The sequence below is a fragment of the Clarias gariepinus genome, chromosome 21 (genome assembly GCF_024256425.1).
Source record: "Clarias gariepinus isolate MV-2021 ecotype Netherlands chromosome 21, CGAR_prim_01v2, whole genome shotgun sequence".
NCBI classification, from domain to species: domain Eukaryota; kingdom Metazoa; phylum Chordata; class Actinopteri; order Siluriformes; family Clariidae; genus Clarias; species Clarias gariepinus.
In genome coordinates, this window is record NC_071120.1 from 24,528,394 (window position 1) to 24,546,999 (window position 18,606).

The following is an 18,606-nucleotide window of genomic DNA, read 5'->3' on the forward strand; positions in this document are numbered from 1 at the left end:
GTTAGGAAATGGATAAATTATTTAAAAACATCTTTTTATATTAAATATATGAAATAGTAACGCGAAATGCATATATATCCCTATACAAAATAATTTATATTTATTCATGCTACTAGAGATTTATGGATAGCTCACATTTTTAGCAATGACAGTTCAAAACCTTGACTCGATTCCGATTAGGAACCGATTCTGATTTCTGTCAATGATCTATTGTTGTTTTAAACCTAAATACATGAATTATTTCTTTGTAAATATCTCGCGTTAAATGTATATTTTTTAAATCTAGTCAAATACATGTTTGATAGGTGTTTACGTGAGTTTTAGCCTAGAGTCTCTGTAACGAGTCGATTTTTATGATTCAGAACCGACTCCGTTTAATATAGTGCATGAATTCAGAGAGTCGACTCTTTTCGAGCTCCGTTTTAGGAAATAATAATAACAATAGTAGTACAGGGGCATCTGTAACAAGCAACATGATAAAGGTAAGATTTATCTGTTTGTGGTGAAATACATTGCTGTGTTATGTTTTTTGGAAGTCTGTGTGGTTATAAAAAACAAGCATGTTTTTTGGGAGACCTGAAATAGCATTGTATTTAGTTTATTAGCTACACTTGCTATGTGCTAGCCCAGGGTTTGATTGACAGGGGCTTGTCTGGGAGATGATGCTGATGCTGGATGCTGATGCTGATTTTTTCCTGGTTTAACACATCCATTGTAGCCCTTAAAACCCAGAGCATTTCAGCTGTTGTTTTTGTTTTACTGTTTTTACAGTTGTTTAACATATATAGGGCTCAGGATTGTGCAGGATAGAGTGACACATCCTTTTTTTCAACACGATGAACTGAATTTTATTTAATTTTAACTAACTGTACAAACATGACTAAGCAAAAAAAAGGGTAACACGGGCAAATAACTAGCACAGATACACAAGATCAAGTGTTTTTCTTCTTTATGGGCATGACAAATATTTATATTCATATTGCCAAAGTGCAAAAATGAGTCACAAGAAAATAACAGAACTTTTAATGATTATAATAATAATAATAATAATAATAATATGCTTGTTTTGTTTTAAGTTTAAAATTTTTGGAACATCATTTCCCATATTCCAGTAGAGGTATTGTATATACGTTATAAAAGTAATGATAACTTTGGTTCTACCTGACAGAGAAAAAGGTAAAAAGGACCATCAGCTAAAAAATTGATTAATGCTTACAGTTTTCTGTAATTCTCAAGGGCCAGAAGTATTGGAACATCGTCAGGAAAAAGGTCAAACAATCAACAGTTCTCGAACAGCGAAGGATTCTGTTGTTCAAGGGCCTTTACAACCTATGCAAAGTGAATAAAATTTTTACCACTACTGGAATATTGGAATGAAATTGCACATATGCAAAACCTTAAATTGGAAAGATTGCATATATATATATATATATATATATATATATACTGTATATATATATATATATATATATATATATATATATACAACCAAAAAACAATTATGGAAACATGTATCTGTGTTTTTTTTTGCCTATGTGACCCATACAAAAAAAAAAAATTATTTGGGTAGATGGTTAAAATGAAATTAAATTCAGTTTGTCTAGATTGTGCTGGAAAAAAAAGAATAGGTCTTTCACACATGCATAGTCCTGAGCCCTACATATACTGTATGTTTATACAGTGGAACCTTGGATTATGAGCATAATTCGTGCCGGAAGCTGGCTTGTATTTTTGTGTTTAATGATGCAGTTCAACAGTGTTTAATGATGCGCGCGCTAGTGATGCGCGGGTCGTCTGGTTACCCGCGGGTAACTCGCGAGTCGGGTTGGGTGGTTAAAGAAATTGTCACTTTATTTGCAGGGCGGGTTGGGGTGGGTCATTAAAAACAAAATTAAATAAAAAATCCATATATGTTGCGTGCAATTCCCTATATAGCCAATATTAAATATTTGGGAATATCTATTTTCATATTTTATTAAGTTCTTTGATAAGGTTACGTCACGTGACAAGTCACAAAAGCGCCAAGCAGCTACCTCCGCCAGTCACAACAAAAACAAAGAAATAAAAGTGAAGATGGAAGTCGAAGTGCAGGAGAAATTGAGGTCGGGAATTTACATCATTAAAAGAAAAAAAGGTCAGACTGCCAAATCTAATGTTTTAGCATTCTTTTTTTTTGCACAGCGACCATAAAAACGCTAAATTAACATTTCCGTGTGATAAATGAAAAAAAAAATGTCAGCGGTTATTTAGCATAGGCTGTAAACTGTAGGCCTGCCCTATACAAATCTAGAATGAAAAATTGTTTAGCCTAGATTACAAGCGGTGCTTTGTAAATGTTTAAAATGTGTATCATTATCTTCTTATAAATATGACCTGATTTATCGTTTATATTCATAATCATATGTTGTTGGGCGATGTTTCCAAACACTTTCAGGCTGAAATAAAGGCTGTTTTCATTTGAATTACAATGCCTAGTATGTCTATTTAATGGTCGCGGGTGAGGGGCGGAGCGGGTTGTAAAAATAGATACAGTGGTGCGGGCCGGGGCGGGCCAAATCATTTCATAAAAGCGGGACCCGCGGGTTGGAAAAATACCCGACCCGCGCATCACTAGCGCGCGCACAGACACAAAGAGCAGACTGAGCCTTGAGCAGAGAGAGAAAATAGATCTTTAACCTCTCCAATGAGACTTGCTTTTGCGCTGTACACACACGCATACAGACACAAAATAGAATATGTTTTACACACACACGTGGTCACAGTGTTATAGTAAACAGTACACCCGTGCACAGATGTTGATTATACCAGTAAGAGACCAGCACTAAGACCCAGCAGGGGAGAAGATTTAACCAGCGCAAGAGAGAGAAAAAGCGTTGGCTTGGTTGTGATCACGGGAAGCTCGACGTCAAAACAAGAAGCACATGCGTGATACGTGACACTCGGTACTCGTGAACCTCGTTTTCCAATTTAAAATGTAATAAATGTTTTTTAAAAATTGCTAATCTTGCGAAACACTCGCAAACTGTGTTACTCGCAATCCAAGGTTTCACTATATATATAAAATAAAATGCAAAACAAATAACGGCTAAAATGCGCTGGGTTTTTAAGGTTACTACCACCTCAAAATGTAAGTTTTTGTTCCAGCTGTGTATCCTGAAAATGCTAATAATATTTTGTTCATCTCCAGCTCCTGAGCTTCTGGTGACTCAGTGGGCGCCATGCAGAGACGCCACAGTAGTAACACAGATGGCATGCCAGCTGAAAGGTTTGATTTACACAGCAACTTCGATTAAACTCTTTTAACTATTATACAGACTATTATAACTATTAAAAACAAAAATATTGAATGTGATTTAGAGTTTACTTTAAAGCACATTAAGATCTCCAGCAAACGTTGAACCTTTTCTTAAACCTACGTAGGAACAGGAGTCAAACTCTGGGATCTGAGAGCAGCCTGGACGAAGGAGGTGTGTTCGACTGTTTAAAGCCTGAGTCTCCGACCTCACCCCAGCAGCTCTTCTCAGGCCTGGTGGGCGTGTCCGCCAGTGCCGTGACCTCCGCCCCTTTCCAGGCTGCCGGACTCGTCCTCGGGTCTCCTCCCGAAGTCTTCATCCAGATGACGACCTCGTCGCGCGATGATGCCTGTCACCGGGCTGAGAATGCGGCGTTTCTTCCACGCCCTGCCCAGCACCACCACCATCACCACCACCATCACTTCCACCAGTCGGGGCAGCACCGCTCCGCCCTGCTTCATTCGGCATCCTCGAGAGACGAGAGACAGGGCAGCAGGGACGACGGAGGTGAGAAGGGGATCCGCATTACAGGCATGTGAAAAGACTTTTTTTGGGTTTTGCCACTCAGATGATGAACAAGGATTATTGAGTCATGCTTTTTGTTTTTTTTCATGCTAGGAGATGAAGCGTCTGCACCGGCTCCCGCTCTGTCCGAGCTAAAAGCTGTGGTCACGTGGCTGCAGAGGGGATTTCCTTTCATCCTCATTCTCCTTATTAAAGTCTGTTTCCAGCACAAGCTCGGTGAGAACTTATCTGAGCAAGCAACTTTCAGCAGGAGAGATTGATCTCTTTCTTTAAAGTCATGTAACTTAGTTTATTATTATGTCTTTGTCAGGTATCGCTGTGTGTATTGGCATGGCTAGCACGTTCGCCTTTGCTAATTCGACCCTAAAGCACCAGGTCTCGCTGCGGGTAAGCGCGATTCTCAGGACACCGTCTCCTCCTCTTCAATTAAAAATCTGAATATTCAGTTTGGCTCGAATTCTAGCTTTTTCTTGGTTCTGCAGGAGGAGAGGTCCATCTTTGTGGCTCTTTGGATTCTGGTGTTCCTGGCGGGCAACATAGTGTATGTGTATTACACTTTCAGTGCTGAGGAGCTGCACAACAGGTCGGTGTGATCAGGTGTCTACTGGAACCTCCCGGTGATGTGTTTTACACACACACACACGCGCACGCATGCATATATATTTTTTTATTTATTTATGTTATGTTCTACTTGCATTTCCTTTTTCTTTTAGGATCATTTATGTCCACAGATCTTGTGAGTATTTTTTTTCTCCATCACATTTTTCATATTTATTTCTACAGAAGAGAATTTGGGCCACCATAATTTTTGCTCATAATTTTGTTTTAAGTTCCGACTTTAATCTCAGAGTTCCGACTTTAATCTCAGAGTTCCGATTTCACTTTTGAAGAGATCTGACTTCACTTTCTTTTTTTAATTTAATTTAATTTTTATTTTTATTTTTTCCAATTTTCTCACTAATTTTGTCGTGGCCAATTCCTCCTCGTCACCAGGGGGCTCCCACATTAAGGCTACTACTACCACTCAGTCGGGAGGGCGCAGACTATCCCGTGTTTCCTCTGAACCACGTGACGTCAGCCGACCGCATCTTTTCAAACTGCTTGCTCACGCACCGTTAGGGGCGGAGTAACACACTCGGAAGAAAGGGCTAGCCGCTCCTTCCGCTTGCCCGAGTTCACAGACGCCCCTGATTGCCTGTAGAGCCATGATTAATGTGGGAGCGCAAGTACCTCTCATCCCTCCCCCCTGAGAGAGCTCGGCCAATCAGCTCTCCCTGTGCCTCCAGCTGTGAGAGGAAAACAGCATCACCCGGGGTTCGAACCAGCAATCTCCGGATGGTAGGGCGAGCACTTTACCACTGCGCCACTCGGAGGCCCCGACTTCACTTTCTCGCAGAGCTCCGGCTTTAGTTTCGCAGAGCTGCAGCTTTACTTTTGCAGACTTTAAACTAAAGACTTTAATTGAAGTCGGGATTCTGAGAAGTCCGGCCCTAATCCTCTTCAATACATTTATCTTTCTTTAATTTCACACTTTTATTTGTCTTCATCTTGTTTAAATGCCATAGAATGTAGTTAAAAAAATCTGAGAAATCTTTTTCTTTTATTGCAAATATTTAACTCTAATAAAAAAATTAAAAAAATCTTAAGGTGCACAAATCTACAAATCTATTACGTTTAATGCAAGCAGTACTACCGAACACTAATAATACCTCTTTGGCTCTTTGGGGTATAATTAATATCTATATTTTTGTAATGTAAATATAATCGATATTGAATATATTGAATATTGAAAATATTGAATATAATACTTATTTATCCAGATTTTAAATATGTACTGTAATATATGATGTATTTTTTTTCAGCATATATGTATGTTATGGGATACAAACTATATATATACTCAGCAAAAAAGAAACGTCCTCTGACTTTCAACTGTTTTTACTTTCAGTAAACTTAATGTGTAAATATTTGTATGAACATTAAAAGAGTCAACACCATAAGACATAAACTAAAAATGTTTCCCAATGTGTCCCTGAATGAAGGGAGGCTCAAAATCAAAAGTACCAGTCAGTATCTGGTGTGGCCACCAGCTGCTTGAAGTACTGCAGTGCATCTCCTCCTCATGGACTGCCTATTGCGGACAGTCTGAGCTCTGATGGAGGGATTGTGTGTTCCTGGTGTGACTCGGGCAGTTGTTGTGGCCATCCTGTACCTGTCACGCAGGTGTGATATTCGGATGTACCGATCCTGTGCAGGTGTTGTTACATGTGGTCTTCCACCGCGAGGATGATCAGCTGTCCTTCCTGTCTCCCTGTAGCGCCGTCTTAGGCGTCTCACAGTGTGGACATGACGATTTATCACCCTAGCCACATCAGCAGTCCTCATGCCTCCCTGCAGCATGCCTAATGCACGTTCACGCAGATGAGCAGGGACCCTGGGCATCTTTCTTTGGGTGTTTTTCACAGTCGGTAGACAAGTCTCTTTAGTGTCCTGCGTTTTTAGAACTGTGACCTTAAATGCCTACTTTCTGTAAGCTGTTAAGGTCTTAACGACCATTCCACAGGTGCATGTTAATTAATTGATTATGGTTAATTGAACATGCATGGAAAACATTGTTTAAACCCTTTACAATGAAGTTATTTGGATTTTTACAACATTATTGTTGAAATACACAGTCCTGAAAAAGCCCGCTTCTTTTTTTGCTGAGTATATATATAAATAAAAATTATGAGAACCTGCTTTTAAAGGCAATGTATAAATACCGCTGTGAATTTACTCTAATCACGAACAATGCCCCCCCTACTAGAAAGAAGAAAAAAGATGGGATAAGATCTCCCATAGTTGTATGCAAAAGTTTTGGCACCTAAGTAGATGTTGTGTATATAATTTCATGTTGTTGTTTTTCACTTTTTGAAAGACAACCTTTGCATCAAACTATAATAATAATAACAATAATAATAATAATAATTATAATAATGAATATAATGCTTATTTTACATTTCAATAGGATTTTTTAAAGATGATAATCATGCTTTTTATTTAGACAAATGCAATTATATAATATTTACGACAATGTTTTTTTTGGTATTAACTATTTTGTATTTTTATATATAATTTTTTTTTTCCTTTGGCGTATTTCATCTTTTTTTTAATGTCAGTTTTTCTAAATCCATGCTACGACTTCATTATCATTCCTGTCAGCATTTCCTGCTTCTTGGATAAAATATTATTTTTTTTCATTTCTATTGATATTTTTTTATTTTTAAGGTCACGAGCAGTCATATAATATATATTTTTACTGCATATCGTGCTGTGTATGACTGTGTATGTGACAAATAAAATTTTAATCATAAACTGATCCATAATCGCTGGATTTGGCAACCTGAGTTGTGGTGCTGAATGTATTTTCATGTCTTTCTCACTTACAGTTTGATATTTGCAAAGCCAAACATCAACAGTTACGATTTCTTCAACCTGATCTGGGTGGTCGGAATCACCGACTTTGTGCTCAAGTACTTCACCATGGCTGTCAAGTGCCTCGTTCTCTTCTTACCCAAAATCCTTCTGGCTTTCAAATCCAGAGTAAGAGCAATTTTACTTCAGAATTCTACTTTATTTACATTATTTTTTATCTGTTTCTGGCATTGGTAAAAAAATGCCTGCGTCTTTCCTTGATAAACAAAACAGTCAAGGTGTTGCGTGCACGTGTGTGTATGTGTGTGTGTGTGTGTGTGTGTGTGTATATGTGTGTGAGCGCGCAAGCGTTTGTGTTTCTCTGGCTTCTTGGCACGCAGTATCTGAGCTCATGGTCCTCAGGGACAGGAGTGAGGTCACCTCTCTTTGGAACACATGTACACACACACACACACACATACACACACACACACACACACACACACGACACAAGACACACACACATACACACTGGATCTCAGTCATGATTGCAGCATTTACCTGCTGTGTTGAAGCCTGAATAAATTTTCCCCTCCCATAACCACCACACGCCAATCTCCCTCTTTGATCTCACACACACATACACACACACACGTTCACGCACCGACACACACTTTCCATCTCCGGTGCCATGCCCAGGTGGCCAATGAGGTCATGGTCACACAGTCAGCCCTTCTTCTTTCTCATTACTGGGCCGTGATCATCATTAACATGGTTATAAATACACACACACACACACACACACACACACACTCAAGCCCATACATGTCAGGGCTTCACCTTTAGCGTGAGCCTCGTCTATCCTGACCTTTGTGAATGGAGCGGAGAAATCAATGACCAGTGTGGTTAATCTCACCAGCCTGAAGTTGATGGATTTCCTACAACAGCAGAATTGTTTTATTAAATCTGACACTGGAGACTCCTTCCGTTGATAATTAATAAACATCTCCTTCCTGAAAACATCCTCATTAACGATGATGTATGTTTTTCTTTCTTGAAATTTTTTAGACAGGTTTATTTGCTCATTTAGAGCATATACAGCATGATACAAGTCCATGTGAGCAATCTGTTGCTATAGAAACGTAATCGAAAGTATTACACGAGCACGTTGTTGTGCACGAACCTGTGATTAGCTTTGCAGTGGGAGCCGCTGCTATAGAAAACTAATCAACAATCCCAATCGAGAATGCTGCTTTTTAACACATTTCACAAGGATGCAGAAGTACAACGAATTCATTTAATGGTAAAGCACCATCGCCTTGCAATTCCAGGGTCAAGGGTTTGATTCCCACCTCGGGGTCTGTATGCATGGAGTTTGCATGTTCTCCCCGTGCTTGGTGGGTTTCCTTCGGGTTCACCGGTTTCCTCCCACAGTCAAAAGATATGCAGGTTAGACTAATTGGCAATAGGTTCCCAAATTGCCCTGCAGTGTGTAAGTGAGTGCATGAGTGTGTGCCCAAATTAGGCTCAAAGTCTCCTGGGATAGGCTCCAGGCCCCGCGCAACCCTGTATACAGGATAAAGCGGTATAGATGACGAACAGACATCAGTTACAGTGAATTAAGTTGTGGAGTCTGAGTCTTGTCCACATGTACAGTACAAGGGTTTAAAAAAAACAGGATTATATCCAGATGCAAAAGATAAGCTCACTGGAAAAAAGGGACTTGTTGGAAAAAGGCCTTCCAGGGAAAAGATATTTAGAAACTTTGATGTTTAGAAATATTCTTAGTGTTGACGTGTGGACAGGAAAAGTGTGAGGGGCGTGTAAGACTCATGTGCGCTATATAGTGTACAGCTAGGGTTATGTCACCTCCTGTTGGGTTGGCTGTTTGGACAGCTTTTTTTTTGTGTGTGTGTGTGTGCGTGTGTTTTTAGGCATACGAAATTTTTTTAAGAACCAAAGAGAAACGAAAAGTTTTAAAAAATGCGGACTGGGACTCGGAGTCTGTTAGTTCTTTTTAAATAGATTTTGGTCATTTCAGATTGTTATGGGATACCAATTTATTTAATTATTTAATTTATGTTTAATATTTATTTTAATTGATTTTTGATTATATGAGAAATTTGACAATTTAATAGGATTTTTATACCCAACTTTTTTTCTTTCTTTTTAGTTGGGGGAGAAGAAAGTTTTAGACATTATTTATAATAAGAGTTAATTTACAGCCGTATGTATTGTATAGATTTATATATAGTTTACATGAGTTTATATATATTTTTTAAACATAATTAATATCTTTATTTTTGTAATAAAAATAGATTCTTTAAGCAATTATGAATATCATGCTTCTTTATTTTGTTATTAAATGTATATTATAATTTAAAAATCAACATTTTATAGTTTTCAAAAAAGTTTCTTAATGTTTGAGAAAGTGTGCACTAATAGTTTTTTCTTCTCACATTTTTCTCATTGCTCAGGAAGATGACGCATTTCTTACAGTGATGAATCATATGGTGCCAGTGTTTTGTGTGTGTATCAGTTTACAATAATACATTCATTAGTATTTCCATTAATGGAAACTTTAAAGAAAATTTCAAAATTAATTTTCCAGCCATAACCAATTTTCTTCCTCATCCAAAGTTTGTGATTCATCTAATAACTCCTAATTCAGGGTGTTTGATTTTTAATTGATGAGAAAAAAAATATTAATGGAACGCCAGGCGTTCCTGCTCAGGGGACCCGGCCTATCTTGCCCTACCGTCCTTCCATAATAAAGTTTTCCTTTACAGTTATTATTAGATGAGATCCCTGGTGATTTTTGTTTTCCCCCTCCCCTGGCAGAAGTCCAGTTTCAATTCGTCTGAGCGTAGAGGAAACAGTTTGCGTGAAACTCTGGCTAAGATAAATTGCCTGCATGGGCAGGTCGCAGGACCCCGGCGGGCGTCTAGCACGCGTCCAACGAGGGTGATTAATTGCTGTCAGAGAAAATCCAAGCAGTCATTATGCATACGGAGTTGGAGCCGGTGCCGGAGCTGCTTGTTCGGTGGCAGAGTGATGATTTATTTATTTATTTATTTATTTTATTTATTTATTTATTTTTATTATTTTTTACATTTTGGGGGGGTTCTCAGTAGGTATCTGTCATCAGAACAGATTCCCTTCCATCCGTCTCAGCAAAGTTGTTAACTAGAAGCTGAGCACCCGAAGCTATTATTCATTTAACCACGTATGTGTTTTCCCACTGGCCTGTGATTACAGTAAATATCTTTGGAATGAGTGTGTCAATCAGAAACTTTGCACATTGTAAAAGAAATTGTGAATTCCATCAAAAAAACTCACGTTAAACAAAGGACCATTCAGAATACTTTAATATAAAATAATAATAATAATAATAATAATCTTAAATTACCAATAAGGTACTTAAAGTTGATCTGTTATTATAGTACTAATAATTCACAGTAGAACTGAAAAAAAAAATTGTTGCGTATCAGTTTTTTACACACAAAATTTTATTTACTTTTTTTTTTATTATTTGTTTTATTTGCTTGCATTTGAGGTGGTAAAACCTTGAAGTTCCTCTATGATCCTGCAGGTTTTTACACACTGGTAGTCAGCTCAGGATCCTGGGGATGCGAATTTTTTTTATAGAATTTTTAACAAGATATGAATTAAATATTATCTATATTTATAAATTCAGCTGGGAGTTATTGACACATCCTCCATACAGCCCTGACCTCGTTCCAAGCCATTTCCACGTTCCAAGCCATTTGGGCCATTAAAGGACTTCCTGGGAGGCCAGTGTTTCAGATGGGAAGCAAGCAGTCTGATCACCGGCGTACTGAGAACCTTGTCAGCCTTGATGGTGTCCACGCACGAGTGAAACACTGGGATAAGTGCTTTAGTGTAGCAGGAGATGATATAAAGAAATAAAGGGGAGTGTGACTTTAATGCCCCTGATAATATTTTAAAAAAATCAAATAAGATTGCTTCTTTTGGCTCATGTTCGGGTTGTTCTGTTTCAGTTCAGTGATTCTAAACCTTATGTTTTAAAAGCTAAATGTGTGTTTAGCTAAGTGGGTTAACACATGCTGTTTTAGTGTATATTTTACTATATAAGCTTTTTACCATTTAAGCTTTGCTTTCATTGATGTTTTTGAACAAGTATACTTATTCTAGGCGTACTGTATACATAGAACATTTAAATCATAGTAAGGGTTTGTCAAGCAGACACTTAAAACCATTAGATAAAAATAAATAGTTGATATATAGATTAGCTTTGATGTATACTGAAGCTTTGATGTATTAGTCTCTCCTGGACATTTCCTAGTTTGGAATTTAATTATTAGTATTTAGTAAACCCAAATGAATCCAATGTGCCATATGGTTCTAATGTGTGTTTTTATTTCTATGAATCAGTAGAAGATTTCCGTTTATCAGGATTGTTCATACTTTAAAGTTTTGGGGTTTTAGGATAAAATTGTCCTAAATTGGCTAAAGGGTTGATCTACTAGCCTTATTCTTAATTGGGTAGCAGCTGTAGAGTGTTCCTGCCAGTTTTCTTTGCAGTGTGGCTAAATTACCCACTATGCCAGAAGACCACCGAGTGCTGGTGACTTGCCAGCTTTTAGGCTTAGGTTAAGCTTTTTTTCACCCTCAGGCTCTTTTGAAGCACCCAGGAGTTGGTGCCTGCAGGAAACGGATTGGCAAATACAATTCAATGGAACTGTTTCACTCGCTCGCTCACTCTCGCTGTCTCTCTCGCTCTCCCTCTCTCTTTTCCCCTTTCTCTCTCTGGTTTTTGGACAGGGACAGCTTGCAGTCTGACAGTGCTGGCACTGACTGCTGCGTTTGGACACAGGTGCCTGCAGTTATTCCTGCTTATGATAATGTTTACAAAGAGGCGAGAATATCAAGATGGCAGTTTCACACTAACGACAATACTGTTATTGCTTTTCACTGTGGGGGGGAAGAAAGAAAGCCTTGGATCTGCTGTTGTGGCATGGCTGGAATCAAGCCGGGCTCTATGTTTTTTTGGCTCTTAAGTGGAAGTCTTTGAAACCTGTGTTTTTGGAAACATGCTTGAAACATCTGTTTCCTTTCTTGTTTTTTTTTGTTTGTTTCTTTTAATGGAATTAAGTGTGAAAATGGTATTTGAAATGCCAGTGGGCTTCCTTGCAGTGATTTCGGACTTGTTAGATCCAAACGTGGATCTCCTATGGTCATTCATTCCTGAGGTTTAGATGAAACAGTTGAGGTTTGGTCTATAAGGCTCTTTTTATAAAAAACAAAAATGAAACAAACAAAAAACATGACAACATAAAGGCCAGCAGGTCTCCCACACTGTTTTTGTTCTATTACAATTTTTTATCATCTTTATCTATGATAGTTAGAGACTAGACATAACAAATACTACTTAAAGTTGACGAACTTTACCTAGTCAGAGACTAGACATAACAAATACTACTTAAAGAAGACCAGGTTTACTTGGTCATACTAAAGCTAGGTTGGTTACCGTTGATCAAACACTTCTGGACATTCATGGACACGGCTAAACCAATTTTGCAGCAAGTGCAACGGAAATAATCTCCAGACTGGCTTGAACCCCTTGGACATCGCTGGCAAATCCCATCAGACCGAGCGACCCCAGAAGCAGTCCAGAAGCTTTCCAAGAAAAAGAAACAAGCTGGCATTAAAAGTAAACTAACTCAACAGTAATTTCCGACCTGAACCTCTTTCTGATTATTGACTCGGATTAGTCATGGGGTATGGAGCTATTAAATTTTAAATTCCAATAATGGAAAGAGAAATGTCTTAGGGGATGAGAGCAAGCTGTGAACGGGAGAAGGAGTAGCGCAGAGACCGAGTGGGTAATGAATGAACATGTACACCTGTTTACTCAGCTAGGGTTTATTCATATGCTGCATGTCTTGCAGTAAGTGCTGAGCTGAGAGTTTCTCACGCAGTGTCCTTCTGAGGCTGGGTGAGATTTTTTTTTGCTTTTAGTTTGTTTTTAATGCCTGTAAAACACGGTGGCACCAAGACATGATGTTCTCAGGTTGTTTGTTTGCACCTCTGATATTCCTATTAGCGAGATATTTTATTATCAAGAAAACTATTCTAGTAAAAAGAAGCTTCAGGAAAAAAATCTGATTTGATTTTTTGATTTCATACAAATAAGGTCAAGGTCACATCAAGGTCAAATGTCCAGAATAGTTTTTGTTTAATACAGTAGCTTTCTTTTTTGTTTGTCATGCAAAGATGTTACTTACTGTACATGTTCAGCTCCAGGAACATCACTTTACTTTCTTGTTTTTATTAGCATCGGCCTGTCTGAGAATCAGGACGCAATATCCTTAACGCAATATATCTCAAAAACATGTGGTTGAATGTTTGTCAGATTTATAAGGAATTATCATTATAACCGGGCCTCCGAATGGCGCAGTGGTAAACTGCTCACCATATCATCTGGAGATCGCTGGTTCGGTTCCCGGGCTGTAACTTCTCGCTGCCGGAGGTCTAGAGCTCCACCGTAGATGTGCTGGTAAAACTTAGAAATTTGATCCAGACATGTTTAATGTCAAATTTCTCTAATCTTTTTCATTAGCATCCTACCTAAGTATTTTTTTAAGAGTATGTCTGGCATACAAATTAATAACAAGCAGAACTAGATGTGTTGGTTCGGAAGGCGTCCATGTGACTGTCTAATATTGATTGGCATGGCAAGGCCATACATATTCCAATACCCTACTGCACACGGGTAAGGTTGTGGAATATGAATGGCCTTGCCTTGCTCTGTCTCACATCTGCCTAAAGCTAACATTTTTTATTACATTTTTTTTACTTTTAAGGATTTTTACAGACAGTTGGTGTAATGCTTTAATGGCCACAGATTATATAGTAGCCATCAAGAAGCTACTGTATGTTAGTTGCATTAACATGCACTCATTTAACTCAAATAAAACATCAGAACCATTTGCTTGTTGCCGGCAATAAAAGCCTACAATATTTTTCAGACTATAATTTGTATAACTTGTGTGTGTGTGCTGACAGGGAAAGCTCTATCTGCTTATCGAGGAGTTTAGTCAGCTCTTTCGCGCTCTGGTGCCCATCCAGATGTGGTACAAGTACATCATGGGCGAGGAACCATCCAGCAGCTACTTCCTGGGTGCAGCGTTGATTATTATATACAGCCTGTGCAAGGTAAGGAGTCTCCGGTGTTGCTATTTCATTCCTTAAATGATTGTTGATTCGTATTTCACACATGGTGAGGCTTTTTCAGAGAAGGCTACACATTTCATAGCAACTGGCGCACCCCATAACACAAACTTTGAGTAGGTTTATACCGGCTCAGAAGTTTATACAGGAATCAGTTGAGCAAATAATAAAAAATTCTGCTATCCAACTGTGTCTTTACTGTCATCTTTGTTTTTTCCTTCCGTTCCAGTCATTTGACCTGTGTGGAAGAATATCAGGGATTCGAAAAGCCTTCGCCGTGTTCTGTAGCTCGCAGGTCGGTCCTTTATTTATCTCTCGCAGAAGTTGTCCCAATGTGTATCAGTACCTAAAGCATTCTATAATTCGGAATATATTTTACATACGTGAAACAGTTTTCTATACTGAAAATGTTTTCTATGAGTGGTGAAAACAGACCCTAATAGCACTTGGATGTTTAACTACCACGTCCCAGGTTTTCTAATACAGTGGAACCGTGAATTACGAGCATAATTCGTTATGGAAGTGGGCTCGTATTCCCACAAAGAATTCCACTAAGAATTCAAAAGAAAAGTATGAAATAAGAGAATTTTACAAATTAGAAATGTAGAAAAATATGGGGGAAAAAACTTGCAAAAAACAGTTGTCTTATGGGAAAATCCGAATTTTCCCATAAGACATAATAGAAACTCAAATTATTTGTTCCACAGTCCCTAAAAAATAAATGCATAAAAATAATGAACACAAAATATAAAGTAAAAATAAAACAAACTAACCTGCACTTGACCTTTAAAAAAAGTAAAAATAAATCCAGACAGATAAGTGTTTCCTTTTGTGCGCGCAGACGCTGTGTGTGTATGTATGTGTATGTATGTGTGTGTGTGTATATGTGTGTGAAGCTAAAGTAAGGAGCCCCTCCCCCTCTCCCCCTTCTCGTCTTACACAGTTACCCTTCCTCCACTCTTTTCACACACAACCAAAACACTGTTTTATAGGAAAATTAAACAAGAAATCTCTCTTATGACACTCAATTGAGCGACACACCAATGGAATTACTGCTGTAAAGTAAAAATAAAACAAATTAACCTGCACTTCACCTTTGAAAAGAATCGCGACAGAGCAGTGTTTCTGTGTAGAGCAGAGAGAAAGAGTGTGTGTGACACAGACACAAAGAGCAGGCTGACACAGAGAGAGAAAATGGCTCTTTAACCTCTCTAATGAGACTTGCTTTTGCTTTACACGTGCGCTGTACACACACGCATACAAACACAAAATAAAATGTTTTATGCACACAAGTGGTCAGGTGTTATAGTAAACAGTACACGTGTGCACTGTGTTGATTATACAAGTAATTGGAAAAAACCTTGAGAGGAACCAGACACCTGAACCTGAATTCCCTCTAAACTGGCTGAGTTCTTTTATTTATGGCTACAGAGCTATCTAGTGTCTAACACAAGGCTGAATCCAAAATCCCTCTCTAACCCCTGATCAATAGCATTACTTGGTGTGTGGAACAAGGGATTATTCGCCCTACATAGCACACTAGATTTCCATTTAATGCTATTTGGGAGTTAACCCTAAAACCCAGCGGTTAACAGAGCTGATATTCTAAAGCGGAATAAGTGGAAATGTAAAAATAGAAACTTATGAGATTTATAGGATAGTCCACCACATTCATGGTTTATTCATGTCTCCTCACCGTTTGACTGCATGCTGTAGTACCGGAAAGAATTTAAAACAACTTTCAAAATTCTAATTTAATTTGTCACATACACAGAATAATATGAAGTGACATGCTTATACGGCTGCTGATGGCCTAAGAATTCAAAAGAAGAATAAAAAATGTAGAAAAATATGGGGAAAAAAACTTCAGTTGTAAAAAGAGTTTTAAATGTACATTATATACAAATAATAAAAACAAAATAGTAGAATAAAAATAGAAATATAGAAATATAATTAAAATATTGAAGAGTTGAAGTGGAATGTAGGGACCATGTTAATTAGAAGACCACCCTGTTAATTACGCTAACTGACGGTCGCCAGCTCCGATAGTCTGGGTTAGTTAGTTTGTTCGACCAGTTGCAAAAGGATGTGTGTTGGTGGAACAAAATAACTAAATAAAGAAACAAATCATATTGTAATCTGTTGATTAAAAAAGATGTTTGTTGTATAAAATCAATATCATACTCGAGGTCATGCTGATATTCATGACAACAGCACTCCCTCTCCTGTGATATTGGTTAATTATAACATGCTCTCTCTTAAAATAATTTTTTTTTTTTGGTATTAATTATGGCTTTAACAGTTTGTGTGTGTGTGTTTAACACAGAGTTACGGTATGAGAGCCAGCACACAGCAGTGCAATGAGGCGGGAGATGTGTGTGCAATCTGCCAAGCTGAGTTTAGAGAGCCAATCGCTCTGCTCTGTCAGGTAAGAACCCTGCAAGGCATGCTGGGAAACAATTGCCAGAAGCTGACACATAAGTATAAACCCTTTGCAGCTTCTGCTCATTAATTTTAGCTTTTTTTTTTACTCCCTCTTTCCCTTATCTGCATAGCATGTATGTAATTTATAGTGCAAATATGTTTGCGTGTCTATAAATATATGCAGGTCTTTGTGTGTTTAATTTGAATACTTTTTGTCTTCGTCCTTCAGCATGTGTTCTGTGAAGACTGTCTGTGTCTGTGGTTCGACCGGGAACGGACGTGTCCGCTGTGCCGTGCCGTCGTCGTGGAAACACCGCGCAGCTGGAAGGATGGCACCACGTCTGCCCATTTTCAGATCTACTGACGTTAGACTCCCATTAAAACACTACATAGGGGGAGTGATCACTTCCTAGATATTGACCATTACACCACTACTTACTGTAGATCTAGGCGAGATTAAAACAAATAAGATGTATGTTCAAATTGCAAAGAAAAATAAAATTTTAAAAGAGAGATGCATAAGAAATGAAAAAGATGCATCAAGCTGCATAAAGGCTGGATTTATAATCACTTCCTGATTCCCAGAGATTCCTGTCCTAACTCGTAGCACAGACTTAACATCTTTTTCCATACTGTAGAGGGAACGTTGCTTTGTTCCGCTGCATCAGCACTTTTTAAGCGTATAAAACTTGTAACGCCGATTATAGAATTTCAAGAAAGAGAAAGGCTTGTTTATTTATGCAGTGTTGCCCCCTACTGTTCCCCACAGCAGCATACTTTATTCATCTTACAGCTTTTAAAAAATACCTGTTCGATAATCCTCTAATGCATGATAATCTCTGACTGTACTTTTGTTTTTACTTCCTCGATTAAAAGCCTCTTTTAGTAACAAAGAAGAAATTTACAAATCATTTCCTTTTTTCCCAGTTCAAAAGAATTTTATTGGCAGAAATCACAGAAAAATCACAATATCAAAATAGCAGGGCTAAATCACGTAGAGTAAAAACACGAGTAAGGCGAGCTAGGTTTATAATCCAGTGTGTAGAAAAGACTGTAGATTATGTAAACATTGGATTCACATTACGCTGTTGAAGAGTTTGTATGGATGTCGTTCTGCGTTAACACTGCCAGCAACCATCAAGTCAAAGCCCTTTATTAAAAGCTCTAGAAAAGATTGGTCTTGATTGAGAAATACCTACAGTAGGTCAGAATACAGCTCAGACTGGTCTAGCGTACACGGACACGTCGTAATAAAGAGCCTCGGAGCGGAAAGGAATATCACAAAGGAAACTGTAAGTTAAGTGAAAGAAAATGGCTGATATAAATAAATACATACATAAATAAATAAATACATGTATGAATATAATATATATCGTATTTATAGTGTAAATAAATATGCATAAAATATGAATACATTAATTTATAAAGAATTAATTTCAAAGCGAATGAAAGAAAGAGATGAGATTAGAGAAAGAAACTGCTTCAACTGACCAAAAGAAATTGTTTAAAAAAAAGATGTCAGAAATAAAACAAAAAAGGTGGAAAAAAAGAAGTAAATATAAAAATAAATACAGAATTTTCCTAAATTGATAAAAAGAAGGAAGGAAGGAGAGGAAAAACTGATTTTAAAAACAATTGTTTAAACTGAAGCAGAGAAGGAGGAAACAAAAGAAGAAACACATTACTTAAAGACAGAAAGGAAGAAAATATGAAATGAAAAATGAAATTCTCAAAAAAAGAAAAAATTTCTTCATTG

The 18,606-nt window shown here is 37.8% G+C and overlaps 1 protein-coding gene across 2 annotated transcripts; it reads left to right on the forward strand.

Annotated features, from left to right (window-relative positions):
- Nucleotides 1-136: 136 nt before the first annotated feature.
- rnft2 (ring finger protein, transmembrane 2) lies at nucleotides 137-17,916 on the forward strand. 2 transcript variants are annotated; one of them, XM_053481262.1, is made up of 11 exons: nucleotides 137-482; nucleotides 3,188-3,265; nucleotides 3,421-3,824; nucleotides 3,912-4,034; nucleotides 4,129-4,205; nucleotides 4,301-4,401; nucleotides 7,247-7,400; nucleotides 14,262-14,411; nucleotides 14,656-14,721; nucleotides 16,753-16,854; nucleotides 17,080-17,916. In XM_053481262.1, the coding sequence occupies exons 2-11, from the start codon at nucleotides 3,219-3,221 to the stop codon at nucleotides 17,212-17,214; spliced, it is 1,359 nt and encodes a 452-aa protein (XP_053337237.1). In that variant the 5' UTR covers nucleotides 137-482; nucleotides 3,188-3,218; the 3' UTR covers nucleotides 17,215-17,916. The 2 variants fall into 2 exon arrangements, with proteins under 2 accessions (XP_053337237.1, XP_053337238.1); XM_053481263.1 differs by having other exon boundaries at nucleotides 3,421-3,800.
- The last annotated feature ends 690 nt before the right edge of the window (nucleotides 17,917-18,606 follow it).